The sequence below is a fragment of the Metopolophium dirhodum genome, chromosome 6, assembly GCF_019925205.1.
Source record: "Metopolophium dirhodum isolate CAU chromosome 6, ASM1992520v1, whole genome shotgun sequence".
Taxonomy (NCBI): Eukaryota; Metazoa; Arthropoda; class Insecta; order Hemiptera; family Aphididae; genus Metopolophium; species Metopolophium dirhodum.
The window spans coordinates 1653806-1668708 of NC_083565.1; the positions used below are offsets into that span (position 1 = coordinate 1653806).

General features: G+C 30.7%; 3 protein-coding genes across 3 annotated transcripts; 1 reads left to right on the top strand and 2 right to left on the bottom strand.

The window, feature by feature from the left end:
- The first annotated feature begins 5629 nt into the window (after nucleotides 1-5629).
- On the top strand, nucleotides 5630-7246 carry LOC132947190 (uncharacterized). Its single transcript, XM_061017400.1, has 2 exons — nucleotides 5630-5799; nucleotides 5890-7246. Exons 1-2 carry the CDS (start codon nucleotides 5716-5718, stop codon nucleotides 7207-7209), a joined length of 1404 nt encoding a protein of 467 aa, XP_060873383.1. The 5' UTR covers nucleotides 5630-5715; the 3' UTR covers nucleotides 7210-7246.
- Nucleotides 7247-13148: 5902 nt separating this feature from the next.
- On the bottom strand, nucleotides 13149-13709 carry LOC132946603 (uncharacterized). The gene has a single exon (XM_061016651.1). The coding sequence runs from the start codon at nucleotides 13707-13709 to the stop codon at nucleotides 13149-13151; it is 561 nt and encodes a 186-aa protein (XP_060872634.1).
- Nucleotides 13710-13818: 109 nt separating this feature from the next.
- LOC132946604 (uncharacterized) lies at nucleotides 13819-14561 on the bottom strand. Its single transcript, XM_061016652.1, has 3 exons — nucleotides 14259-14561; nucleotides 13965-14160; nucleotides 13819-13889 (listed from the first exon to the last, which is right to left on the bottom strand). Exons 1-3 carry the CDS (start codon nucleotides 14559-14561, stop codon nucleotides 13819-13821), a joined length of 570 nt encoding a protein of 189 aa, XP_060872635.1.
- Between the last annotated feature and the right edge of the window lie 342 nt (nucleotides 14562-14903).

Genomic DNA, 14903 nt, shown 5'->3' on the forward strand with positions numbered 1-14903 from the left:
AACTAACTATAGGCTCATAACCTAAATATCTAAAGATAAATAGGTAACTCAAAAACTTCTCATTCGAATATCGATTTATTCACATTAATATTTTACAAAATGTCATCGATTTAATAATTTACAGTAAAAACGGTAAAGAGAAAAAAATAAATTGAAACCTCCACTTTGTACACTAAAAACTAAATATTTGAAAATATGAACCTTGCAGTAAATTAATCTTTTCCAAGAATCAGAATTTTATTTAATGCATTATTATGGGAGACATATGAATCAATCACTGCAAATTCTAATACTCTATGTATTATTATAGTATTATACTGCACTACACGTCATAATAACTATAAGGCTCAAAATATTATATAGGTATTTAAATTTAAGATATTATTATAACCGACGTTATCACTTTATTTATATTATATATTATAATTTGAAAATATATTCAATGCATTTGTCATTATTAAGAAAAATACGATATCCTCCATTGTAAGTTTTCACATAATATGGGAAAATATGAAGATACGTATTTGAAAACATATTGTAAAATAAAAAATAAAAAATGCAATACTTTTAAAAATAAGTCAATCGTATTTAAAAAAAAATACTTTTAGATATTTACCTATAGTTATAAATAATACATTAATATAAATCATGGCAATAATAATTGATAGTAATTTAGTAAGAAAGTAAATAATTTCATAATAATTCAAGTAAATTAATAAAGTAAAGACTGTTACTAAATTAGATTTTGAACTCTTATTTTTAAATTGGTATAAGAAATAACCTTTGTAGGTAGCTGCTGTGATAACTTCAACCTATTTAATATTATTCCGATATTTTTTATTTCCTCAACCATCATTGTAATTAATCAAATAACAAACATTAAAGGGCAAAAGCTCATATTATAATTAATTGATAAATAAATAGGTACTCATGCTGTGGATAATAATATCATGAAATTCGCAGCAAGTTAAAATTACAAGCTTATAATCTAATTATAAACTTTTATTTCAAAAAGTAATAAATATAATATATGGTTAGAACTTATTAATTAAATGCTGATCAACGTAATTTGTGAGTTTTTAAACAACCAATTTAATAAACGTATTATGTATACAGAATGATTCACTAAGCATACTCATTCCTGTTTATTCTCTTAAGAATGAATTTATTTAAATTCTAATTTTTGGAATTTTTAAAAGGACAATATTTTCAAATAGTTAAATTATTATGGTTTTTTTACTGTACAATTTTAAGCCGGTTATTTTTTTAAAAGATTTCTATTAACATTATATTATATTATAATATATTATATTTGATTATATCTACATTCAAATTTTCACGATTAGTTTCTTATAGTTATTAAAATGTATATAATTAGGTCCAGGGCCGTGTTAAGGGGGGGGGGGGGGTGCAAAGGGGTAATTTGCCCCCGGGCGCCACAGCTTGGTAAAATCAAGGGGCGCCTCGAGCTTGAGAAACCGTTGTTGCCAGTTGCCTGTTGGTGACTCCTCAATTTATATTTAATAAAAATTTTAATGAAAAAATTACGATGATTACTTCTTTAGTTATATATTTAGAAATATTCTTTTGTCGTACCGATAATAAAATAAAAATTAATCGAATTCAATTTTATGTAGATACTAAGGATACTAAAAATAATGATATAATAAACTGGTGAACTGGTCACAAACTTCTTATCGCGAGTTATTTATACTCGCACAGGTTTTCCGATGAGTGACTACTGAGTTGTGGCCCTCTAACCATAATAATTAATAAATTTGGTAAAGGGAAAGCGAGAAAAAAAATTGTATAATTTGTTTATGTAATGCATATTTAATTGAATATAACTAAATTAAATTTAGATAAAGTTTTCAACATTATAACTATATATGATAGCTTAATAAACTTATTACCCATTAAATCTATGTTAAGGTATTGTAATGCACATTTAAAATTAACCAAATTAGTCATTTCAGTTCTATTTGTCTTATGTCAACACAACATCAGGGATCAGGATCATCAGACAATTAAAAATATAGATGATAATCTTTGGAGTCTCCAAAAAAAAGTCATCCTATACTCCTTCGCATACCTGAAATACTAAATAACGTGCGAGGTAGTCAATAAGAGGATGATATAAAGAAGAGAGGGGGACTGGGGCGCTTAAAAATGAGTGCCCCTGGGCGCCAAAAAGCTTAACACGGCCCTGCTTAGGTTTAAGGATAATAGTCCTTGAAAATAATTTGATAAAAATATAAAATAAATGTGATATTCAATCTAGACATCTAGTCGTCCTCAGTAGATATTTATTACACTCCAAAAAAGTTAATAAATTATAAAATGATGAATTAATATATTTAATTACTATAATTTTCAAATCATCAAATCCCCATTTTTCCCAAACCCATTACCCTGGACCTACTATTTCTGGTACACAAAGTTAAATAACTAAAAAATACTCATGCGATGTTCGATTTAGATTATACAATACAATTTTCAAAAAAGTTATCTAATTAAGAATTTATAGGATACAGGCGATTCTTGTAAATTAAGTTATTATTGCTACGGCTCCTCAAATTATATAAAAAAAAACCTATACCTATGCATTTAAAAATAGGTCCTACAGAATTTCAATAGATTCATTATCATAGAAAAAAATTAAGGTGAGTATAATGGTTGTTGAATCATCTTGTATAATATGTTTTTCATAAAACAATAATTTATATTTTGACAAGTAGGTATATTATAGAAATTTATATTTAATTACATTTTATAAGTACATTATAGGTTTCGGTGAATTTAAACTAGATAATTCAGTTATATCAATCATACCTACACTTTATATAGTCATAAACTTTTAAAAATATACGTGTATCATCATTATTTTCTTCGTACCCACGATCTACCTACATCTATCAGCTACTCTATATAGGTACTATCAGCTTGGTTTAGTTTATGACAAAATATATATTCATATAAAATCAATAGGCATAACTGATTATTGAATAATACTTTACATCCTGCAACTTTAATCTCTGAACTATATCTACCACAAATACTAATAAAATCAGGCATAAATCATAAGCAAACTATCGGAGCATATCGGAGGACCTGTCTATTAATAAAATAATAAACTTTTCACTAAAAACATAAATGCTATCTTAAAGAAGTTATTTTTTATGTTGTAACTGTACTTAATAATAAATAATACATTAAATATTTTATATTGTTAATATAAGCAATCTATATGTCTATAATTTAAGTTTAAGATCTAAATAATATCTATTTAGATACCTATTTACATAAACATAAGCCGTGGCTTCAAAGATTATTTTTACAGGGGTCCGTGTACCACAAAAGGTTATGTACCTACTGCTATATTATATATTATGCATAATTAAATTATTAATAGTTTAAAGTCTAAGTTTTTATTCCTGATAATTCATCTATATTTTTTGAACGAGAAGAAATTCAAACAAACAATATTAATATTTAGTTTAACACGTCATACTGTTTAATACATTTAACAATTTCAAATGATAAGTTACACTTATCTAAATAGTATGTTAAATTTGATAGGATATTAGATGATTACATATTGATTAATTAATATTTTATACCAATTAACATTTACTAAATAATACACAATATATTATAATAGGTGCACACATATATTATTATATTATATGACTACCTACATGAGTATGGATTTTTATCAACCTTTAGATAAGATTGCCTACTACACTTACTCAATTCGTTGTCATTACAATATTGACCTCCATGATTTGGTGATGGGCCGGTATTGAACTATAAAGCGAGCACTATTAACCATCATTAACATCTATACATTTAATAATCTATAAAGATATAAAATAGACAAATACAATTAATGTGATTGTATATAGATGTAAGTATTTATGCTAATTGTTTAAATTATTACAGTGACATATAATAATACTTAACATATATAATATTTTATAATGAACATAATTAAAATGATTTCATTGACAATCTTCAAAATTTTATATACAAGGCTTTCGGTGTAAATATATGAAACATGTAATAAGTATATATCGTGTCTTATGGTTTTGTATATTGTAGTTAAGTGTATCATTAAAAATATACCTACATTAATTTCATCAAGAACGAAAATATAAATATATTTTTACACGCAACTGCCAACTGCTAATATTGATTTAATCATTAAGGCAAAATTATTTTGTGGTAAAAAGGTACCTAATGGTTTTTTATTAAGATAATGTTATGGTAATTTTATATATAAAGGCAGTGTAGTAACAACGTTATATAATTATAGGCACCATATTTTATATTATATTATGTACCTACGTATTCAATTTGTAATAGTTATATGATTGGTATTTGTATATGAATTTAAATACGTAGATATATACGTTTGATCAACTTATATTGAACTTTTATTTTAAGAATATTATTTCAATGATAATAAATAATAATAGAGTGTACAAAATAAGACTTCCGTAGTCCCATCGACTTGCCGACTGAAAGATTAAGATGCTCTTAAAATTGATAATATTGAAATTGATAATGCTTTGTTTTTTTTTGCATTTATTATGACGTATAGTTTTTAGTGGTAATAATTCATTATTTTTTTTTTCTGTATTTATTTCTATATTATTATATTAATAATATATTTATTGCCACTATAAATACAAAATAACAAAAATCATACCTTTATTTGCCTCTTTTAAACAAAATAAAAACTAAATAAAGTATGTAGTACTTAACAATAAATTAATAAAATATTTATTAGAAATACGATTTCATAATATTAAAAATTATTCCATAACTTACCGAGTTATTACCTGTTAATATGACATGTTTTTAAAAATTCAGCTGTTAAATAATATACAAGATTATAATATTAGATATTACTAAATTATAATAGTAGTAATGCTAGAATCTATTTTATTATAGCCGCCCAACGTCGGGTCTGCTATCCGCCGCAGGTGGATTGCTTATTTTTGTTTTGTCTTAGATGGGTAATGACTGATTTGCTGGACACTCTAACATGCAGATTTTCGAATTAACATTTTCTTACACGTACAAAAAAAGCACCGGACATACGCTGGGGGATAGTATCATCATTGAATTGCTGGTTTTCATGGGCCATGGGAGATTTCTAGACACTGAATCTTGACTGTCAAACGTTCCCACCTTCGAAACGAGACCGCTAAAGAGCCAGGCCATATCAGAAATTCTTATCACCTTCTATATGTATAAGTGCGGCATTTATAATTCGAATGTGTCTCCAAAATCGGTACTCACTTACAACTAACACGGTCAAGGGGTCCAACTATTTTTTCGATTATTCACCTATCTACGCAACTAACGGGGTCCGCAATCCACCGCAGGTGGATTGCATACCTGGTGATATACGCTTCGCATACAGTCCGCGATCCGACGCAGTCGGATCGCCTACATATGTGATCTTATGACTGATAGCTACTCTATTTTTCGAGAGTTGACCCACTCGCCCGACGAAAACCGGTCGCGGCCGCGCATGCCACCGCTCGTTTGAGCGCTGGTGGCGATTGTCGCGGCGGCAGCTGGTGCCAACATACTACATAGTGATTGCATTCACAACGTTCCGACGCTACCTCCGCGAACGTGCACTCCTCCCAACGATTTTGATTTCATTCTTTTTACGTTATTTTTTCATCAATATAATTCGCTATGGACAGTAGTGATGATCAGGGAATTGAAGGCGTAGCAGAATTACCATTAGTATCACCAATAAGAAAGAATCAACGCGGAAAAGTAAGTACCTATTATAATATGAAATACAATTATTATAGTAAGTTATAACATACATTTTTTTATTTAAAATTTTTCTTTTTTTTCTTTTAGATTGTCGGTTCACGTGAGAGGTTACTCATTGTCAATATGTACAAGGCAAACATTCAGAAAGATCCGAATATGTCATTGAGGCAAATGAGGACGATTATTTCAAAAGAAATGGGCATTGGTGAATCAACAGTACACAGAACCATCAAGGAATACAATACAAGTAATACGGTGAAATCTCCTAAACGAACCAAAGTAAGAGCACAAATGACAGATACATTCGACGATTTCGCACGGAATGCAGTACGTAGGCACGTACACAGCATTTGGTTTCGACGCGAAATCCCTACTTTAGATAAAATATACAAAGTTGTGTCCGATGATAATCATTTGCCAACAGTATCGCGTAGTACAATATTTAAGTTGTTGAAAGAATTAAAATTTCATTACGTTAAGAAAGGTCGTAATAGTGCTCTAACTGAAAAAACCGAATTGATACTCTGGCGAAGACGCTATTTAAGATCGATACGTAGTTTTCGTGAGGAGGGTCGTCATATATACTACTTAGACGAAACCTGGGTGGATGCTGGTGACTGCCCAAACTACGAATGGCGTGATACAACAATCACATCTCACCGTGACGCATTTCTAAAGGGAATGTCGACCGGTTCCGTAAATCCGTCTGGAAAAGGCAAGCGTCTTATTGTACTACATATAGGGTCCGAAGACGGTTTTGTTGACAATGGATTATTGTGTTTTGAATTCAAGAAGAACACCCGCGATTACCACGACGAGATGAACGGACAAACATTTTGCGAGTGGATGGAAAATATTCTACCTCGGTTAAAAGACAACTGTGTTATTGTTATGGACAATGCGTCGTATCACTCGGTTAAATTGGACAAAGCACCAACATCGTCTACAAAGAAGGCCGATATTATACAGTGGTTAGAGGATAAAGGGGAAGTGGTGGACAGAACTATGATAGTACGAGAGCTTTTAGACGTCGTAAAAAAAATTAAGCCACTAAATGACAAATATGTTATTGACGAAATCGCCAAAGCACAAAATAAAACTATTTTACGATTGCCACCATACCATTGTGAACTGAATCCGATTGAGCTAGCATGGTCATCGGTTAAGCATCATGTCAGGATGAACAACACAACGTTCAAACTACCTGATGTAAAAAATCTTTTGATAGAGGGCATACAAAGGGTTGATGCTGATATGTGGAAGAACATTATCAAACACACAACAACGGAAGAAAATAAATTTTGGGAAATTGATAACATTATTGACGAGGTGTTTGAAGCGGAGACACAAAATGTTACATTAACTGTTGGAAATACATCTTCTGAATCAGAGTCTGACTCTGATTGACCCATTTTTTAAATTTTTTTGTAATTATTTGTATATATGATGAAATCAAAATTAAACATTTTATATTAAGTACATTATAATCGTAATTGTCTTCTTACGTATCTGTACAGCATACCTTATATTATACTTATAATATTATAAACAGTAAGTATTTTGGTTAAGTAATACATTGAATACAGTGTTAGGGTCATATTGAATTTGCAGCTGCCATGCGTACCGTACAACGTATAATATAATAGACGTATAATCGTAATTTTCGTAACAATGATTTTGTAACATTCTGTATACACGGCGGCAGCTGCCTACTACGACAAGCGCCGTCGGTCACCGAACACCGCCGACCAATCACAGACCGCCGGTCTGCTGCCTAGGGGGTCTGAACGTTCCGGCGGCTCAGTATGCATGCGCGGAAGTGGGTCAACTCTCGAAAAATGGAGTTATAGACAATCAAATAAACCTATCGACTCTACACTTTTTAACAATTTTAACAACCAAAAGCAGCGGAGAAACGGGAGATGATCCTGGAGATCGTATCCAGCCTATCCATTTACAACGTTCGTGACGGCCGATTGCTCGACGCTCAAACTTTTAAACATTCCCGCCAAAGCGCCAAGCCTTATCTCCAATCCATATCACTATCCTTATCACAAATCTTAAACTTTCGTCTTACAGCTTTTGCGACTTTTATAATTCCAACGACATTGTCTCCAAAATTGGTACCCACTCTCAGCGAGTCCAACTCTCCCAGAGTTTCACTTAAAGCTATTAGATAATAAACTATTTTTTTGTTAACTGTATCTGTGAGGTAAATAATCATGGACAAATGTTTATCTCTACATCTTTCTCTCTCATCTTCTTAGACCTATTTTAAATAAAATAAGTAAAATAATAAATTATACATAGTATGATTAATGAGTAGAAAGGTAGGTATTAATATAAGCCTAAATAACAGGAAGCGTAGATCAAAGATGAAAACAACAAGTTGTTTTACCGAGTCACAAAAAAGTGCAATTCAACAATATTAGGGAGGTATTAATACCCACAGCTATAATAGGATATTATACAATATCACGTAGAATAAATTATACATTTATAATAATTTATAATGGGTAACTGAGTTCTAACTACGGTAGAAAACGGCTCGGTGTCGGGATAAATGTAAACAACGGTTAAATTCAGATTAATTACGGTTAATATAATTTAAAGGCAAATACATTAATATAGAACAAAATATATGTGGACGGTGTCGGTTGTACTGAGGAACACGGCGGCAAGACGGCGTCGCCGGTCCTTTACAAAAAACGTGGTCGTGAGTTCGATTGTCGGGACACGGTGCAAAAAACGGCGACACCGGTCGATTCAAAAAGGGAACTGCCTGGACGTGCCCACGATTTAAGATATACTATATCTTAAATCGTGGTCGTTGTGCAACCATACTATCTTAAATCGTGATGTAGAATAATGTCTGATTGTAAAATATAATTTATATACGTATTACTTATCGATATCATTGATTTAAAATACAGAAATTATTAAATGTATATTATTTTTATTTATAATACTAATAACATTCGTACCCAACTGCAACGAACACTAATTAACTATTTTTTTAAGATAATTATGAAAAAGTCTTTTTAAAAGCATTTTAAATCAGAATTTCAAAAAAAATTCGTTTTATATTTTTGGCGTCGTAATATAGTTAATTGGCCTTATGTGCGCCGGTTATAAATTATAATACAAAGTCACAAGGTGATTAGCGGATTGCAATACAATAATAAGAATAATATTATAAATTATAATATTACGGCGATTCGCGCAGACACAATAAAATAAAATAAATTCATGGCGATTTGTGCCTAGACATTTGAATATGTACACAGGAATATTATATAAAACAAAATGCTTTCTTTTTTCCATAAAGGTAAATAAAAGGGGTGTTAGTAGGTCCAAGGTTGGCAAAAACAATTATTTTAACCTTAATTAAACATGGTAAAGAAATCAATATATGGGTTATAGTGAACGGATAATACTAACATATAAATTAGCGAATACGATTTAATTATAAGTTATGTTTAGCTCAGTGACGACGCGCCAGAAATACTAATTAAACTAATATTTTATATTTTAATATAAAGAATAAATATCTCATGGAATTATTGAACTATTCCAAGTTCTAACTGCAGATAATAGATAAACGATGACAGGTAGGTAAAAATAAATTTCAATACAGATCTCTCAATGGGCTCCGACTAAATACAATTTCGTATCAGAAATCACCCTTGTCCCTTAGAATTGAAGATTGAATCATTTTAAGTATACACAAAAAAAAACACACACCATTGTAAAATCAATGTACATCTATTGTTTCACTCAGAATCTAAAATACTTAACGTGAAAGTATAAAATGAGCACTGCAGTTCTGCAGTGTATAATACATTAATACGAATCAAAACACAAATCCTTGTTCAAATATTATAGTTTAATATATTATAACAACGCGTATATATCATTAATAATGGTCTTGGAAAAATAAACGGGCCCAAAATCCTAACGATTGTTGATTAGAACAAACGACTTCGCAACGACCATACTCGCGTCGCTGTGTACCCGTCGTCTGGGAAATGCTTGAATTTTTCGAGCAAACTGATTTTGTATTGAACTTCGAGTTCACTTGCAATTTAACGTCTGACCTGAGTATACCAAAAATCAAAATGGCCATCACTAGCGACTTCGTGGAAGAGATTGTAATGATTCATGTCGTAGAACGCGTCGAAACATGGGTCATGGCAATAGAGGACGAAGGATTCACACCGGAAGTTAAAGTTTTAGAGCGAACACCCGAGGACGAAGAGCAGGCAATTCTACAAGATATTAAATGGTTGTTTGGTGAAAATGATGGTGTCGCCGAAGGCATTGCGATCGAGAAAGGCAGCGGTGACGCTGCAGCCGCAGTACCGGATCTGCGGCAGGCCGGCGATTGCATGCAAGTTGACCATCAAAAGGCAGACACAATTCCGTCTGTGGAAGAAGAGGACACGACTACACTGAAATGGGAGATAGAACCGGGGACAACCACTGCAGCAGTTCAGATCAAGACACGTGGTAGGACGAGGCGGTTTATCGCCGCCACGTGGAAGAGCGCAAAGCGCCTGCTGCTGTGTGGTTGTTGCCGGAAATCTTGACGCCGGCAGTGTAGTCGTCCCCTCTCCCCAGACGAAGACACCATGACAAGACGGCGGCGACGGGGGAGTGGTACGTGAAAGAGCACTTTATGGTGTCCGGCGGTAAGTCACCCTATACGTTTTCCGGCCACCCGCAGAAAGACGAGATCGCAGTTGCCAGCGTCGCGCGCTCGCGGTTGCCGACACGCGAGACCATCAAGACGACTCGGCGCGGACTCGGCTGCTTAAAATTAGGCCATTTTGAGCCGTCAATCCATTTTGATTGTACTTCAGACCTTAAAATTACATTTGTTAATAACTTAATACACAATAAAATTGTCTATTCTAAAACAAAATATTGTTTCTTTTTTACGTATTAGAGTGTATTTGTATATTTATTTATTTCAACAGAATAATGGGCTCCACTGAACATGCCCCTGTGAGGACCAATGCAAAGTATTAACTACTATAGCAATGTTTTTGTCACGCATTAAATATATCAATAAAATATTATAATAATGATAGATATTTTTAGTCAGGTGAACGTATAATAATTAAAAGATAACCATAGACTTGACCATGGGACTTTTACGTGTATAATAAATTTTATTGTACGAAATGGTATTTTAAAAAATAGTAGTACTTTATAGTTTAATTATACTTTTGACCCCACAAAGTAACAACTGTTCCTACCAAGTAGGTATCAGAAAAGATGCTGATGTAAAATATCAAAGCATTTTCACTACCCCAAAAGTGATGACACACAAATAATAAAAAAGCAGGTAAGTGGATGTCACTCTGCTGTACAGTTGGTTACGAGTGGCCTAAATGGGTCAATGTAATCGATGGTGTAAAATTTGAATTCAATGATATAAATCATTGTATATGAAAAACGATTCTGAGTGAAGACTGCCTATCAGCCTATAATATTACTAAGTAGGTATATTTTATGGTATTATTGTGATTAAAGTAATTCATTTCCGTATTAGGCTTTAGTAAAAATCTACTAAAGTGGGTTAAATTAATTTTTGTCAAAAAAATTACATTTGAAAATGTCATTGTGTACACTTATAAAATATATTAATATATTCTAAATTACAAAAATTTTAGTCAGTGCTTTGCTTCTCCTACCAACAACTTAGTGTTAAAGTGGTTCTGAACTCGCCAATCACATCATTCACAAAGCACAAAGCGAGATTGTTCTCTTTTGAGACAGAGTATGGATGGTATTATAATAATGGTACAAAATTAATGAACATTAAACAGCTAATGGCCCTCGGCCCCTCGCATATGAAGCATATTATTCATAATGAAAAAAATGTATACAACAGAAATGTCATTTTCTATTTTACAATAACTATTTTCTTTTTATTATACATAATTAATTCTATTTGTTATTTTCAACAGGTATTTCTGTATGTATTCGTGTTCCATGCATTGACTTAATTTCATCTTTTAAAACCTGAAACAAATAATATAAAAATTACTTTTTTTAATTAACACCTATTGTAAATTGTTGCATTAAATGTATAAAGTTCAAAATACATAAGAATTAAATGTATAAGTATATCGATGTGACACAATATTGAATATATTAAATACTATTACAAACTTTTCAATTGGTTAATAATTTTCTTTTGGTATCGAAAACAAGAGTTTTTAGTAAAAAAATGGAGGTTCCCATACCAAAAAAAAATAAATATATTTTAAATGCCATCTAAGGAGGTTATCAATAACCAAAAAATTGTTACTATAATTAATTTAAATATTAGGAAAAGTATAGGTTTCTATATGATTATAAATTATAATTAATAACAGGCCCATAAACAGAATAGGTAAAGAAGGGTTCAATCCTTCGAAATATTTCAAAAACATTTTTTTTTTTTTTTTCTTAACAAGGCTATTTATGGTTAATTTGAAATTTAATTTAGTTATAAACACACGCCTCCCTCTTAGAATTATTTTCTGTATACATGCTTGGTTTATAATTTATATCAATAATAGTTAGGTATATACTTCGGTAATAAGTTGGTGCTGTTTTACCATACTCATTCCCTTGAATTCTGTCGTGGAAATAAATACTTCAAAAATTGCACCACAACCACCCAATATTTTAAATAAGCTTATATAACTTAAATTTTAAATGTAAAATATTACTATAAAATAAATAGATTTCTTATAGGTAATTACGTAATTATTGAGAGACAGATATTTAATAGTAAAATAGGTATTGCTTGGATTTAAAAAAAATACAAATGATTGAAACTGATAATACATCTTCTTTGATTGTACGACACTTGGGCGCTGGACAATTGGGCGTGGACAATTGGGCACGGAAAATTGGGTTACGGGACAATTGGGCGCAATGAAAATTGGGTGCCATACATTTGGGTACAAGAACATTTATTTATTAATTCAGATTAAAACAATACTATTATGCAATATCTACTTAAGAATATTAAATCTACACAATTTTTAATAATTTAATTTATAATTAATAATTTTTTTTTTTTAATGAACAAGTATTTTATTAGATATATTAAAGCTGTTAAACTAATTAAAAACTGTAAGCAAAAAAATAAAATAAAAAAAATAATATATATAATAAAAATAAAAATAAGAAAAAATCATAAAATTATACTTAAACATTTAAACATTATTAATACATTTATTTTATTATGATAGATTTTGAGCAATGCCTTTTAAAAAATCATTTATACTGCGGTTTTCAAAATCATTACAGATTGCTTTAATTCTAGAAGCTGTGTCTTTATATTTTTAAAGTTTTTGTCTTGGTTCCGTTCCAGCCAACAATTTATGCATTTTTAAACGATTAAGTTTTTCTTCTTTTTTTAGCGCTTCGATAAACTTCCATATCGAAGGATGGAGTGCATTTAATGTTGAATTAAATGAATTATGCCACCCTTCTACTGAATTGTTTGTTTTTGGAATATCATATTTAACGAGATTGTAACAATTCCATAGCTCTATTGGAAATCTGGGATTTCGGCGTTTTTTATTACGACATAATTTCCCAATCCACGTACTCTCAAAATAACCCAAAAAATCTGATAATAAGGTTTCATTTTCAATATAAAACTCAGTTTCCAAAATTGCTTCGTATGCATTAATTGCCAAATGCGGAGGAACAAATGATAATGCATTTAACTTTTTAATGTTTAATGCGAAATTAGATTCTTCACGATATTTAATAGCAAACCCGCTATCTTGAATATGTCTCCATAGAGCTTGCGAATAATGAAAAAAACATCCATGTAATGACGTATTTGGGAACACCTTTTTTATTTCATTTATGGTTGAAAGCTCGAAATCAAGCATAAAAGTTGTTGGTTTAAGTTCCAGTTTTAAATTTAAAATTATTTCAAATAAACGGACATAAGTTTCTTCCGTTTTATTTGGAAGGAGAGCGAATAAAAATGACAAAACGTTACTGTATTGTATACCATGAATGGTATTTAGTTGGTAAAAAAATAGATGGTGCACTAGAGAATGTACCATCTGCATACCAATTGTTACAATTAGTCATCAAATTTAAATTTTCTTCTGTCGAATAAATTAAAATTCGCGGTTTACCTGATTTTTCATCGTTACTGTCATATAACAAAAATGGCTTACCATCAATTGTTATTGTTTTGTACTCCGCAGGAATTACTAGCTCATCTAATGTTCTAGGATTTGCTGGTGCCATAATTTCTTTTTGACGAATACGTTGTATCGTTTTTTTCATTGAAGAAATTCCAGGTAATTTACTTGCGACAGATTCAGTTATCTATATGATAATTTAAACGATTATTCATATATTTTTATAATTAATAACTTAAAATTGTTATTTATAATTATTAGTTTAAAATAATTTAAATTAATTACCTCTTTCGACATAGTACTCAAAACTACTTGTGAACTCAGCTCTGTTTCTTTTGCTATTTTTTTCATATTTTCAATAGCCTGTTTTGCTTCAATTTTTGAACGACCCGGCCGATGGTTATGTTCACGCTTACTTTCTTTTGTTACTTCTCCCTTTTCTACATGTACTCGACCCGGACATTTTTTACTATTATTTTCAATACAGCGCCAAATTGTTTTTTCATTAGTTGTGCGTTCTAATTTGTATAAATAGCCTTTAAAAATTAGCAGGTCTGTATTCTTTTCACTTTTAACGAATTCACACATTGTAAAAAGAAATCTTTCATATAACACAAATTATTTAGCACTTAATTGTGTTACCAGCGCATGAACGTGATATACTAAATAAGTATCAAAACTCGTATCGTATTGTTAGATTATAAATTCTTATCCGTGTTTTATGTATTGTAATTGGGAATTTTGGCAATAATATTGATAAGTACAATAGAACGCTGATTATCCGAACGCCTATTAACCGGACGTGAAAAAAAAATAATAAAAGGTCTAATAATATTTTTAATTGCATTGAACAACTTTGGATATTTAACCATACTAAAATATCACCATTTTTCAAACCTTAGTCCGTCTATTGATATTCGCTCCTAATTG